General features: G+C 33.4%; 1 protein-coding gene across 19 annotated transcripts in view; it reads right to left on the bottom strand.

The window, feature by feature from the left end:
- The window catches only part of RBM26 (RNA binding motif protein 26), a 90,942-nt gene that overhangs the window by 22,416 nt on the left and 54,022 nt on the right, over positions 1-14,504 (bottom strand). For all 19 annotated transcript variants that reach the window (XM_012445351.2, XM_012445352.3, XM_012445359.2 and 16 more), the window contains 5 exons: positions 7,626-7,751; positions 7,206-7,280; positions 5,644-5,811; positions 4,073-4,177; positions 61-261 (listed from right to left, as the gene is read on the bottom strand). In XM_012445351.2, coding sequence (XP_012300774.1) covers positions 61-261; positions 4,073-4,177; positions 5,644-5,811; positions 7,206-7,280; positions 7,626-7,751 — 675 coding nt within the window. The remainder of the gene's footprint in view (positions 1-60; positions 262-4,072; positions 4,178-5,643; positions 5,812-7,205; positions 7,281-7,625; positions 7,752-14,504) is intronic.

The raw sequence follows: 14,504 nt of genomic DNA, 5'->3' as shown, positions 1-14,504 counted from the left end.
TGTCTACTATCCCCAATGATGATTATCAGTTATTTGTTTTGTTGAGCAGTAAGAAAGTACCGCAAAATGAGGAAGAAGATCTTCTCTATCACTCTCTGTAAATGCAGAAATCTCCAGTGCCCTGGGACGGTGATCCACCACAGCATGACCAGGCACACCTCGCCCTCGCCCTCGCCCCCTGCCTCGGCCATGAACTGCACCTCGACCTCTTGAATGAATTCCTCTGCCCCGACCAGATGAAAGAATCCCTCGTTTGGCAGCCTAGAAGAGATCAGACACACAGGTTAAACAATGCTGCGATTACTAACACAAGCCAAGCATTACACTCTGGCAGATGAATAAAACTTTAATGCAATTTGACAATGTATTCAAATGCCCTATAAAAGAATCACATAATTTAAATTGGGGTTTTAGTTTGGTGAAAGCAAATTTAGGTGGCTAGTAAACCGAAACAAAAATATAACACTGAGGTTCTGGAATTACCAAATGTGCCTTTTTCTACGTTCTTGCTCTCTAAGATATCAGGATATATCACAAAAAGATCAGCAACTCCTGATTTCCAAGTATATTTCCAACTCCTGATATTCCAGGGTTAAATGTTACTTCAGAAGTCAGGCTAATAAACAGATAAATAATATCTACATTCACAATAAATAATTTTTCCAGTTATGATTTTCAAATATAATGTTTCTATTTGTGTGCCAGTTGACTTCAACAGGTAGTTAAATCATTTTAATTACTTATTACTACCATTATTATAGAACCAACAGATATTCTACCACATTATTCTGTATGATGATAGCACACCATTCCTTCATTCCACAAATACTTAATGAGCATGTTTTGTGTGCAAGTCTCTACCCTCATGAAACTCAAATCCTAAGAGTAATGAGGCATCAAACAACTAAGTTATGGCTGGGCAAGATGGCTCATGCCTGTAATCCCAACACTTCAGGAGGCTGAGGTGGGCAGATCACCTGAAGCCAGGAGTTTAAGACCAGCCTGACCAACATGGCAAAACCCCGTCACTACTAAAAACACAAAAAATTAGCCGGGCATGGTGGCGTATGTCTGTAGTCCCAGTTACTTGGGAGGCTGAGACAGGAGAATCACTTGAACCTGAGAGGCAGGGGTTGCAGTAAGCCGAGATCATGCCACTGTACTCCAGCATGGGTGACAGAGCAAGACTCCATCTCAGAAAACACAATAACAATAACAAGAACAACAACAAAGTTATTTAATTATATTAACGAGAAGTGACTCAAAATGTGAATAAATGCTTTTAAGATTTGAAAAGAACTTTAAAGATTTGCAGTGAATAACCCACTAGAATAAATGTTCCTTGAAGGTATTTTTTGTTTCCATTTTATTCTCTGTTTTATCCCCAGCAGTAGCTGGTGAATTGTATTTAATACTTATTCAATGAATCAAAGAAGGAACGAAGAAAAACACAAGAATCAGGTAGAGGTTACTGCATGAAAAAAGGCACCAAGGCTGAAAGGAATGTAATTTCCCAAAGAACGAATACAATCCAGCCTAGGTGGATGGAGAGAGAAACCTGGAGAGGCATAACTTTAAGGATCATGTTAAGGATTTTGAGTTTTATCCCAAGAGCCATGAAAACCAACTAAAAGATTTTAAGCAGTAAAAGAGTGATATAACCAAATTAGTGTTGAAAAGGATATTCGGGCTAGAGTTTTAAGAACAGAGTAGAAGAAAGAAAAGAAGCTGGGAAACCATTCAGTATGCCACTACAGAAGACCTGAAGAAGGAAGTCCGGACTACCACGGTGGCAATGGAGATAGAAGCAAATGCATTTAAGATACATTTAGGAGTAACATATGTAAAATTTGGTAATTAATTAGATATAGATGCTGAAGGAAAGGGAGGAATCAATTAAGACTGCCAAATTTCTGGTTTGGGTAACTGTATAGATGTGGTGTAGAAGCAAGATAAGCAAAATTTTGAAGACGTTGTGTCTCAGATGTGAGATATCCAAATGGAAGTGTCAAGCAGGCACAACTGCCAAATTCTCCTAGTGTAGGTATTTCAGTTTCTTCATCTCAAGACAGTTAATCTTAACATTAGCTAAAATAATCATCTAATATCCAAATAATAATGCTAAGTGAAATAAGCCAGATAAAGAAAGACAAATACTGTATGATCTCACTTACTACATGGAATCTAAAAGGATCAAGTTCATATAAGCAGAGAGCAGAATAGTGGTTACCAGCAGCTGTGGGGGCATAAAGAATGGAAAGATGTTGGTCAAAGTGTACAACGTTTCAGTCAGACAGGAAGAGCAAGTTCTAGAGATCTATTGTACAGCACTGGTTGATGACTACAGTTAATAATAATTATTGTATACTTGAGAACTGCTAAGAGAGATTTTAAATGTTCAATTTTCATCAAAAAAAAAAAATCACAAGTATGTGGGGTGATGGATATGTTAGCTTGATGTAATTACTTCTCAACATATCATAACATTTTGTATTATTATATATAATTTTCCATTTGTCAATATAACAATACATAATAAATTTTAAAGGCCAAGGATTAATATTAGTAATAGAACATTACATACAAAATTATGTTCTGAGGAATATTAATGCCTCAATATGCTCCATGAAAAGGGAGGTCCATGGACAAATAAGTTTGAGTAACACTGAAAACTTAATATGTATTTTTAAAGATTGAGAAATTAAAAGCCTCTAAGAAACCCCACAGTAAAAACGCATGTCCAATACAACCTGTTCCAAGGTTGTATTATTTAGCTTAAGAACCTTTTTCAACCAGTTTTCTATTAACACCTAATGAATTACTGTAGCGAATGAACACACTCTAGGAAGTACTGCAGTACTCCATAAAACTAATATTCACTGAAAACTAAACATAAGTCATGATAAAGGAAAAATAGAAATTGCCATTCAGTGTTCAGCTATGTTATAATAAAAAAGCAAAACACAGAATAATAAAGAATTTTGGTAATGCTATTATTTATTTAAGTCATGGGTCAGAACTTTTTAAATGATACTTTGTTTTGAAGATTTCACCAACACTGGCATGAAATCGCTATAATGGGAAAAACACAATTTCTCTATTAACATAAAAGATATCTTTTTCAAACTGTTTTTTCCCCCAAAAAAATACTGGGCAGGAAACACATGCAACCATATCAAGTTTCCAGAGAATGCAAAGGTATGCATGTTTAGGACAACATCGTATGGCTTCTTATGACTTTCAGAGAAGACAGGCTTTAAGGGAAGTCTGGTAGCTACTAAATGTTAAGTCTTTAATACCTGGATGACAGTATTTAAAATAGATTTCCATCGTGTCAAAAAAAATGATCAGCTTGCCAACAAATTCAGAAAAAAAGCATCTCAGATAAAGAAAAATAATCTGAAGTATAAAAATCTTAAATTCCTGTATCAAACCATGATATAGACATGTGGCAACTATTTTAATGACATCAATGTCTATTTCAAAATGTAATTCCAATTTCTGAACATCATTTTGCTATTCAAAAATTCTCTCTCATGTCTAACAGGAATCAATTTCACTATCGGTTCTTACATAAATAACCACCTAACTAAATTACAAAAAAGCAGTTTAATTCTCTTTTCTAAACATCCACAGCACCATCTATAGGCAAAACTCAAGTAAACATATTCTTCACAATAGTTCTCCAACTAAAACTCTCATACTTACAACAACTCAATTTATATGCAAAGAATATCTCCATAAGAATACATGAAAAGCCTTTATTGTAAGTTTCCTATCCCGGGAAGGACAGATCAAAAATAGAAAAGAAATAAAATTCATTAGAAATGGAAGAACTCAGGGATATTAGGCAGAATTACTGCCACTTCTCATTAAATAAGATTTTATCTAGTAGCTCTGAAAAATTTTGTTGACCTCTTTCCCTCTTTCCTATATTAACATCCCAATATGTATGCCAGGGATTGCCAACAATTTCTAATGAGAATGAAGGGAAGGGAATATATTTTTAAACTGACCACCACAACTACATTTGCTTCCTTTAAGACTACTGTGTAGTTGTGATGAAACATACTTCCAGCTGTAATTCTGTATACTTCCTTCTAAGTTCAGTGACTTCTTCTCCAGCTTGCATCTTCTTATATAAATCCAGTTCTGTGTCAAGTAATTCCTTCTGCATCTAAAAATAGTGATTAATATTTTAGATGACAGTAATTATTATCCTGCATTGATATACAACTTTTTAAAAGAACGTTTACACATCACATTTAACCTATATATTTCTATCTCCAGTAAAACCACTCTAGTCCAAGCCAAAATACTCCACACCTCTACAATACTGCAATAGCTTCCTAACTTGTTGCTACTTTCACTGATTTTCCTATAATTCATTTTTCATACAGCAGCCAGAAGGAGATTTATATAGATTGATATGGGGTAATTTAAAGGAAATAACTGAAAAGGAAAGCAAAAAGCAAACCCTAAAAAACCAATGTGCTAATGAGCAATACACAATATGTTTCTATGTAGGAAACATACCTATCTACATACATATATCTATAAAAAGAAAAACTAGGATAAACCAGAACTAATGATACTAGTGACCTACAAGGGATGGGTGGGGATAGAGTGCCAGGAATGAAAGGGTAAGGGATCTTTTATATATTCCTTTTTATATAGTTTTGCTTTTGAAGCCTAAGAATTGATTTCTTGTTCAAAAAATAAAATACAATAAGCAAGAATTGGGGCCAGGGAGAGAGGATTGAAACTGAATACAAATGCAAATAGACTCAATATTATCAAACTAGTAACAACTACGCAAAATGGGGGTAAAAGTAATTTTAGACCACAGTTCTGATTTTACACATTTAGTGGAATACAGCAAGTCTGTAAAGAATGTAAATAAATTTTCAATTTTATATTTAGTTAGTTGTTGGAAGTGGCATTGTTGTAGCAATTTTGGAACTATTTTGAATATATTACAGTATTGTGTTAATAAATAATATATTAATATCAGTGGGACCAAGTTGTCATTATCGGAATAGAGATAAAATATGAACTAAGAAAAGGAAGAACCATGTGGTGTTGAATTTGAATTAAAAACATCAGAGTCATGACTTTATACATATATACATAAATACAGACACATCAAGTATGAACATTGTATAACACTGTTTTTTCTTAATCACTTATTACCATTTAAAACTATCTTGCTTACTTATTTGTATCTAATAGGTTGATCTATCTGAATTTTCCCCTTTTCAATCAATTCGTTCTGTACAGTGTGGTAATACTTTTCTGTTATTAACCCTCTATACCACCACAACTATTATGTAATATAAACTTAAACGCTTGTCAAGCAGTCAAGTACCTATATCACTTTGTCTTCAAGATGCCTTTTCAAGATTACCCATGACTATTTTTCTAATTACTGACTTTCCAACTATAACTTCACAGAATTTAAAAGATTAGTAGAGTTAACTTGTTTGTACTTATTTTTTTATATATGGCAGGGGGAGAATGGTACATACAATGGTCAGATTTTGAACAAAAGATATTACCTACAAGAAAAACTCAATCTTAAAAAGGTAATGTTTAATGCTTTTTAATAAGTAATAATATGAACAACAATACAAATTAAAATACCTGAGTCTTGGTTTTTATACTTTTTGGAAGACAGCGTCCAGGAGAAGCAGCTTTGACCTCATCTTTTAACTTGGTAATATTTTTTGTCAAAACCTCTAAAGTTTTCATTATTTCTGCTTTATCTTCAGACTTCATTGTTTTGTTTTTCTCCAGTTTTGAAATTAACATCTGCCAAATTTTTAAAAAGAGAAAAATAAGCTAATTACTCCTACTACCATTAACAAAACAAACACTGCAAAGTAAGTTTAAAAATAAGTATTACTTTTTTTTTAGTTTATGCATTAGTGAGAAGGCTAACAACCACTAATTATCTAAAGACAGCAGAACAACACATCTGGTGACGCTAACTGTATCTCAATTCAAGTCTTACTCTTGGCTAACTTTGTGAAGAACTGTTACTATTTTGAGTCTCTCAGAACATAAGTTCAAAGCACACAACCAGAAGAAACTCAATTCTATCACTGAAAAATTATCAATTTGAAAAATATATCAGCAATTTTACTTTCTAATCCATTTGATGATGTTATTGCCTCTAAGTATTCCCACTATCAATGTAATTTGCAGCCCAGAAAGAACCAAAGGAAAAGTTTTATGGTTCCTTTCATTCAACGAGATATTAGAAAAAATGAATATTTAATTACTTTTTCACCTGAGAATGATATTCCCAACATGAAGAGGAAACAACAAGATAAGCAAAATAATATAAGGTAAAAGAAGCCACACGATTATTGTAGTTTCCTGAATCAGGATGGCTTCAGTTACTGGTTTTGTAAAGTACTGTGATTTCTCTTAATCAACTATATCCAACTTTAAATTAGAAAAGATATACATTTCAAATCAAAATGTAGTTTCTGTATTTTCAAAATTTTGAAATGTCATACTACTAAACCCTCATTACTAGATATAATCAAGAACTGAGACTAATTAAATGTCATAAATTAGAGTAATACTGTCCAAAATAAAGAATGCAAGTCACATAATTTTTAATTTTCTAGTCACATTAAAAACATAAAAATAAACAAATACAATTTAATAAAATATTTTGTTTAAAGAAATATATCCAAAATGTGACATTTCAACAATTATTGTGATGTTTTACTTTTTTTCTTTGTACTACATTTTGAAATCTAGTGTGTATTTATACTTCCAGCACATCTGAATTTGGAATAGACACATTCCAAATACTCAATAGTCGGATGTGGCTACTGACTGCTATACTATACTACACATGACTAGAGGATTCTAAGCTAGTGAAGAAAGTTACATATCAATACTGAGAAAAAAGGTTCCATTTAATTATCTGTTGAACAAACTACTGTGCAGCAACACAGGTAGATGAATACCTTAATTTCATTTTATGTTGATAACCATAGTACTAGTTAAAGTATAAAGTATACCCACAATTTAATGTATGCTCTTCGTTTCCAATACATTACCATTGACAAATATGTTTTACCATTACAAAATTAAAGTAAATCTGCTTATGACTATATAAGATTAAGTTGACTCAAAATTATAACATCTGCAAATATATTTTGCCAAATCTAACTTTAATATTTTACCTTCTGTGTTTCAATGTGCTTTTCTAAAATTTCTTGTTTCCTTTTCCTTACATCCTGCTGAAGTTTCAACGCTTCCTAGAGTCAGGGATCAAAAATATCATTAGAATATTACTAAGGGTAAATTATTATTCAAGAGAAGAGAAATGGTTGTAATTCCAGAAGCCTGTCAGCAAAAATTAAATGCAAGGTTTTTCTATGTAAAACTTAAAATATGTATGCAAGTTTCAAAGATTAATCATGGGAACCTTTCTTTCAAAGAAAAAATTTATATTTACTGCTATACTATGGAAAATAAAGGTTCAGCTGCAGCCAACAAACACCCTTTTAGTCTTATTTTGTGATAAGCACTGAAAAAACACATACACAAAGAAAAACTTTCCTATGTGCAAAAATTTTTTATACTATACCAGTTGTACTTACCTGTTTTTTTTTCTGTGCTTCATTATTATCAACTGCAGAGGTGGAAACAAGTAAGGTTTTTTGTGCAGCCTTCAAAGCAGCTGGATTATACACTGTTTTTGTTAGGCCAGTAGATGTAGACAACACCTACCAATACAAATTCAACTTTTAAAAAAATGTATCACCCACTCATGACACCCTATTTTCTATAAGACTCCACTTTAAATCACTACTTTAAAACTTCAGTTTCAAAACACACTGAACAAAATGTATGTTTTAATTATAACAAAATCATATTTGGTGATTTGAAAGGTAGAGTATAAATGAATAATAAGCTTTAACATCAAATACCAATAGAGAAAAAGACAAACATATAAAAATGTCAAAAAGAAAATCACTGCTATTACTGTATCACTGAGAAAGTATTAGTTGTTGAATGTATTTACTACTATTTGTAGTGACTAAAGCAAAAACCACACTCAAGAGCATGGCACGAAAGGAAACCGGTTGCTGTCCCTCAATTTAACATGATCATTTGCAATTTCCAGTTCAGAAACATACCCTATTGCATTCATTCTCCATTCCTTTGATAGCAATGCTCCTTCTGCTTGAACTGACCTTATTCCCTAAACCCAGCTCAGGTTCAGCCTAATACAATCAAGACCTCTACAAGGCCTGAATCATTTCTCTCTTCTACCCAGATCCTTACATGAAATTTTATTCCTTTGGCTATTAGATAAGAATGGTATTAGCTATTTTTTGTTAATGTTAGCTGTTTAGTAAAAAAATGACCTAATGATGTATTAATTAATGTGTCTTTTCCCCTGTCTACATTGTAAGAGCATTAACATAAAGACTATGCCTTTCTCTTCTGTGCTTCTTCCAGTACCTAAGTCTTGCCACCAACTAATTATGAGACCATGGGTAAGATCAAGTATCATCCTGGGCCTCAGTTTGCCCATCTATAAAATAAGAAGATGAACATGATGTTGTATCTAAAATCCTTACAAACCCAAAAATTCATTCCAAAAGGGCAGAGATTGTGTGTTTTGAAACCGAGTTTTGCTCTTGTTGCCATGGGTTTAAGCGATTCTCCTGCCTCAGCCTCCCGAGTAGCTGGGATTAGAGGCATGTGTCACCACACCCAGCTAATTTTTTGTATTTTTAGTAGAGATGGTGTTTCTCCACATTGGTCAGGCTGCTCTTGAACTCCCGACTTCAGGTGATCTGCCTATCTCGGTCCACAAAGTGCTGGGATTACAGGCGTGAGCCACCACGCCCGGCCTGTTTGTTTTGTAACTTGGTTCAGCGCTACAAACAGTGCCAGGCGCAGGGTAAGTACTCGAAAGACATTTTTGGGCTAAACTGAAATAATTAAAGGTTAGAATAGACAACCTTTTCTATAAAAGGGTCAGTTCAAAACAACAAAGTATTGGCTACCTTTTTTATCCTTCAAAAGCAAAACAGTTTGAGTTCCATAGGGTGGTTGGCTACTGGTTCTTAAAAAAAAAAGCCTAGGGATCCTTGCAGGGCGATCTACAAATGCTATAAAACTAAACATGAAAGCATGTGTGTGAACGCTGCAATTTTTCAGAGGAAAAACATTGCTTCTAAAGTCTTAAAGGAGTTCATGACCTAAATAAGGTTAAGAGTATAAATGAGAAAAATGGCCCTATTTTTTAGCACTGAAACATTAACATCTGGTTATAACGAGCAGCAATCTGAAGACTACTTTCTAATTTTTCATTATGAAATTTGATTAGGAAACATCACAAATCACTATTCTAAGTACTCAAGAAGTTGTTAGCCTCTAAATGAAATAAAAATCTAAAACACTATAATTGTACCAGTTTCATACACTACAGTTGACATTTAAAAATATAGGTTGGCCAGCCACAGTGGCTCATCCCTGTAATCCCACCACTTTAGGAGGCCAAGGCGGGCAGATCACAAGGTCAGGAGTTTGAGACCAGCCTGACCAACATGGTGAAACTCCCATCTCTACTAAAAATAGAAAACTAGCCGGGCGCGGTGGCTCACGCCTGTAATCCTAGCACTTTGGGAGGCCAAGGCGGGTGGATCACGAGGTCAAGAGATCGAGACCATCCTGGTCAACATGGTGAAACCCCGTCTCTACTGAAAATACAAAAAATTAGCTGGGCATGGTGGCGCGTGCCTGTAATCCCAGCTACTCAGGAGGCTGAGGCAGGAGAATTGCCTGAACCCAGGAGGCGGAGGTTGCGGTGAGCCGAAATCGCGCCATTGCACTCCAGCCTGCGTAACAAGAGCGAAACTCCGTCTCAAAAAAAAAAAAAAAAGAAAACTTAGCCAGGCATGGTGACTCGTGCCTGTAATCCCAGCTACTCAGGAGGCTGAGGCAGGAGAACTGCTTGAACCTGAGAGACGGAGGTTGCAGTGAGCTGAGATTGCACCACTGCACTCCAGCCTGGGCAATAGAGTGAGACTGCGTCTCAAAAAAAAAAAAATTAATTTAAAAAAAATAAAGTTTCTTAACAATACTTGATGTCTATTAAAATTTGATCAATTATTCTATTTGTGAGATGGGGCAGGGGGTCCTCACTCTGTCACCCAGACTGGAGTGCAGTGGCACAGATCTTGCCTCACTGCAACTTCCACCTCCTGGGCTCAGGTGATCCTCAGCCTCTCAAGTAGCTGGGACCTCAGCTCCCCACCACCACATCCAGCTAATGTTTCGTACTTTTGTAGACACAGGGTTTCACCATGTTGCCCAGGCTGGTCTCCAACTCCTAAGCTCAGGCAATCTTCCTGCCTTGGATTTCCAAAGTTTTGGGATTATAGGTGTGAACCACCCAATCCAACGAATTAAACAAAGATTTCGTTTGTGGTCAGACTTCAGTGACCATTCTTTGTAATTCTAGAGAAAAATTTCTTCCATGCTAACTTACCACAGCACAAAATGCCAAACCATATGACTATACGAAGATGAGATAGTAACTTTATTAGTAGAGAAACCGCTGAAAACAGAGTCTAATTTAAGTTTCACAAATTATTTTCTTCATGAGGGTTCCATAACAAGTTGAAAAGTTGTGACCCCCCCAAAAAAAAATCCTGATTATTTAAGTGGGAAACAATGAATATCGTAACCCAATTCTCCTGTTTTAAATTTACATTATCTTCAAAATAAAAGCAGTGAGAAGCCCAGAACAAACCCATATAATTTATTTGACCAAGAATTTCTCCAGTTTGAGTGAAAATACTCCTTTTCAAATCATTCTTAACATCTGGCATCAAACTAAGGAGTGCTGGTTCAAAGTGAATGAAAGTTATCTGTTAAGACTCCTTTATTCCTAGAAGCATTCCTATTTCTCTTTTTAAACAAGAACATCCTTCTGTAAAACCAGAACATCTGTGAATGTGACTCACTAAGCCTACAACTCAGTGACTGTAAGACACACTATCACTTATATACCCCTACTAAAGAGAAAAAAAAGGCTTCCAATCATAACCTGTGGCTAACAATTATAAGACACAGCCCAATGTCAGAGGTGTTAAAATGTAAAAATCTGTTTTATAAACAATAACTATATTGTTCACTATTTGAATCTATTTGGTTCTGGAGATTAGATAGTTTGGATAGTAAGAGATACATGTATTTTTAAAAGACAAAAATCTATTAAAAATGAAACCAGTGGAGGGAAGTAACAAGCCCAACAGAAAAGAAGATACTCCAATTCCTAAGAACACAGAGACTTCTCCAAAAAAGCACATCTCTATTTTCCAAATGCATTTCTATATGTGCTATAATTTTTACATATTTACTTCTATATATCTTACTACACTTAATTCCAACGGTGTATGAATTATTTTATACTTTCTATATATACAACCATGTCAGCTGCAAGTAAACAGTTTTGTTGCATTTCCAATCTTTACTCTATTTTCCTTCCTTAGTACACCTGTGAGTCTCTCCAGTACAATACTGGGAAAAAAAAAAAAAAGTGATGCGAATGGACATCCTTGTCTTTCCCAATCTCAAGGAAAAGCAGTCAATATTTCATAACTGAATATTGTATTAGATGTAACGGTTTTTTCTCTTTTTGCAGATTTCCTTCATGAAATTAAAAGTTTTTCTCTATTCCTCCTTTGCAGAGTGTTTAATGTAACTAATATACTTTATCAAAGGCTTTCTCTATTGATGTAATCATCTAGGATTTTTTTTCCTCCCTCATTCTACTAATGTGGTCAATTAAACTGATTTTTCTAATGGTAAATCAACCTTGAATTTCTAGAATAAATACTACCTGGCCACGACTGTGTATTTTATGTATCACCGGACATTTGCTAATATTTTGTTTAGGATATTTGTGTCTATGTTGATGACAGATGTTGAGCTATAATTTTCCTTTCTTGTAGTATCTTGTCAGGCTTGGTATGCTGAACTCAGAAAGTAAGTTGAAAAGTATTGTGCTGTGTTTTTAAAATGTATAGCACTAATAACTCTTATTTTCCCTAAAGAGATAGTGATAGAGGTTACAATTCATTAACACCTCCTTATTTTATTTCCTACATAAAATATTACCAGCCGTAACTACTAGTACTTGTAAAGAAGGAGAAAAGCACTTCTTCACAGATAAGAATGGGACGAAAAAAAGTATTTTATAAGATTAAGTTATCAAGTATCATTTTCAAATAACCAAGTAGAAATTAAATACAAGTACAGTTATGATGTTTAACAGCCACACTCACAGTAAGTAGCTCCAACAGGTATTTAAAGCAGAAACACCTTGGTTTAAAGCAATAAAAAGACAGTATCTGAGGAGCTACGTGTAGGAAGCATATTAATACAGTTACTATATGGCCAGTTTTCATATTAAGTAAATAATCACCTGTTCAGTAAATCTGAATGTTCATTTATGATATTCACTTACAGTAGCACATAGATGTGCATTCTGTAACATAAAACCTAATTGAGAATTCTGATAAGAATAGGATTTTGGTTTAAAGTTAAATTTATACATATTTTTAGATATTAATAGTTTTTAAATTCCAAGAATACAAAGTATTTTTAATGCACTGATCTATCTTATCTTTTTTGTAATTTAAAAAATTTTATGTTTTTAATTGACAAAAACTGTTTAGAGATGTTCCTTATGAGGGGCTACATCCATAATAAGTTGAAATATCATTTAAGTTGAAAATATATTTTCAACTTATAATAAACACATCAAATTGAAAAATCGTTAGACAACTATAAGTTGAAGACTGTATTTATCATGTACAACATTGTTTGAAATATATAGACTGTAAAATATACAGACTGTAATATTTGTATTAACTCACTTTTTTGTGTTGTGAGAACTCTTAAAATTTACTTCCTTGGCAAATCTCAAGTATGCAACACATTGTTATTAACTATAGTCACCATGTTGTACTATAGAGCTCTTTATTTCTCCTATCTAACTGAAGTTCTATATCTTTTGACCAACATTTCCCAATCCCCAGCCCTTGGCCTCTGGTAACCACCATTCTACTCTCTGCTTCTATGAGTTCGACTTTTTAAGATTCCACATATAAGTAGAATAGGGATTAAAAGAAACAAAGATTAAAAATCTTGCAAAGAAACATGTAACAAACATCAAAGTAAAAAATATGTACAGTTAGTCATGAGTTTTTGCTACACAAATAGCTTAGTCACTAGAAAGTTCAGCAAAGCTAATACATTAAGATAAATTAATTTCATATTTTCTTGTAAAAAAATAATCCAGGTAATAATCCTGACAGAGGTCAATGCATTAAAAATTAAAACAAGTAACAGTTAAGAAAAGAAAACTATCAAAAATCCCTCATCTTTAAAGTAACAAAATTACATGACAAATCCTAATCTCAAAAATCAAAGGAAACACAGTAAGATGTGCTTAGCATCTACACAATGGCAGCTGCTAAATCAACAGCTGAAGTTTCTCTATGACATGCAATATTCTTTTAATTATATCACACAATTTTCCTTTTAAAAGTTCCATGGTATATGTTAATATATCATGCAAAGAAACCAAGACATATTTTTACATTGCAAAAAGAATGAGTAAAGAACAATAATATCCTGTATCATAAATTTGATATCTAAAGCTGATATGATAAAGATTAAATATTCCATTGGTTATTCAGTTCACCTTCTTAGAATTTAGTAGGAATTTAGCAAGATAATTTGAACAGTCTTAAGTCTGTTTTAAAAAACTAACAAGGAGAGTATACACAGATGTCACCTTTTATTCTTCGTGAATCTCTTTAGTAAGCAGAGGTACTCAAACATAATTTTATTATCAAATCTATTGAAATAATAACTACTTAATTAATACCTATTGCAATATCTTAATATTTACCATCTAGAATTATGTTTTAACTTTCCTCTCTTCCAGCCCTCTCATGAAAATGGGGTCTCAGAATAATCACTAAAGGTTTCACTGCGTGTTGTAGATAGGGAAGATATAAAATGTTACATTTGCGTATTTATTTAACAATGACATAGAATATTGTGTAGATACAAGCTTTGGGTTTTCTTCTGCCTTCATTTATATTAAAAACAGAATCTTTTAAATAATATTTGATGATGGGAAACATTCTTCTATTCTAAGACTTCTTTGAATCATTGCCCTGTAAGTATTTTGGACCAAAACCCCCTAAGGATTAGGGAAACAAACAATAAAAATAAGCAAAAATAAAATGCTTCTCAGACACTCACTGAAGATGACTAAAAGTTACATACTATTGTTTTCCTTAAGAGATTCTTTATGATATTTTTCAAGAATATTTTTCCCCATAAATAGTTTGCTACCATAAATGATTTTTTCCCATAAAAATTCAGTTAGTGGTTTCTTACATTAGCATAATATATAGGTATATATATGTTAAGTTATGCAT

The sequence above is a fragment of the Aotus nancymaae genome, unplaced genomic scaffold (assembly GCF_030222135.1).
Source record: "Aotus nancymaae isolate 86718 unplaced genomic scaffold, 86718_ANA_hifiasm-v0.15.2.pri h1tg000048l, whole genome shotgun sequence".
Classification (NCBI taxonomy): Eukaryota; Metazoa; Chordata; class Mammalia; order Primates; family Aotidae; genus Aotus; species Aotus nancymaae.
This window is presented reverse-complemented; position numbering and strand designations above follow the sequence as displayed.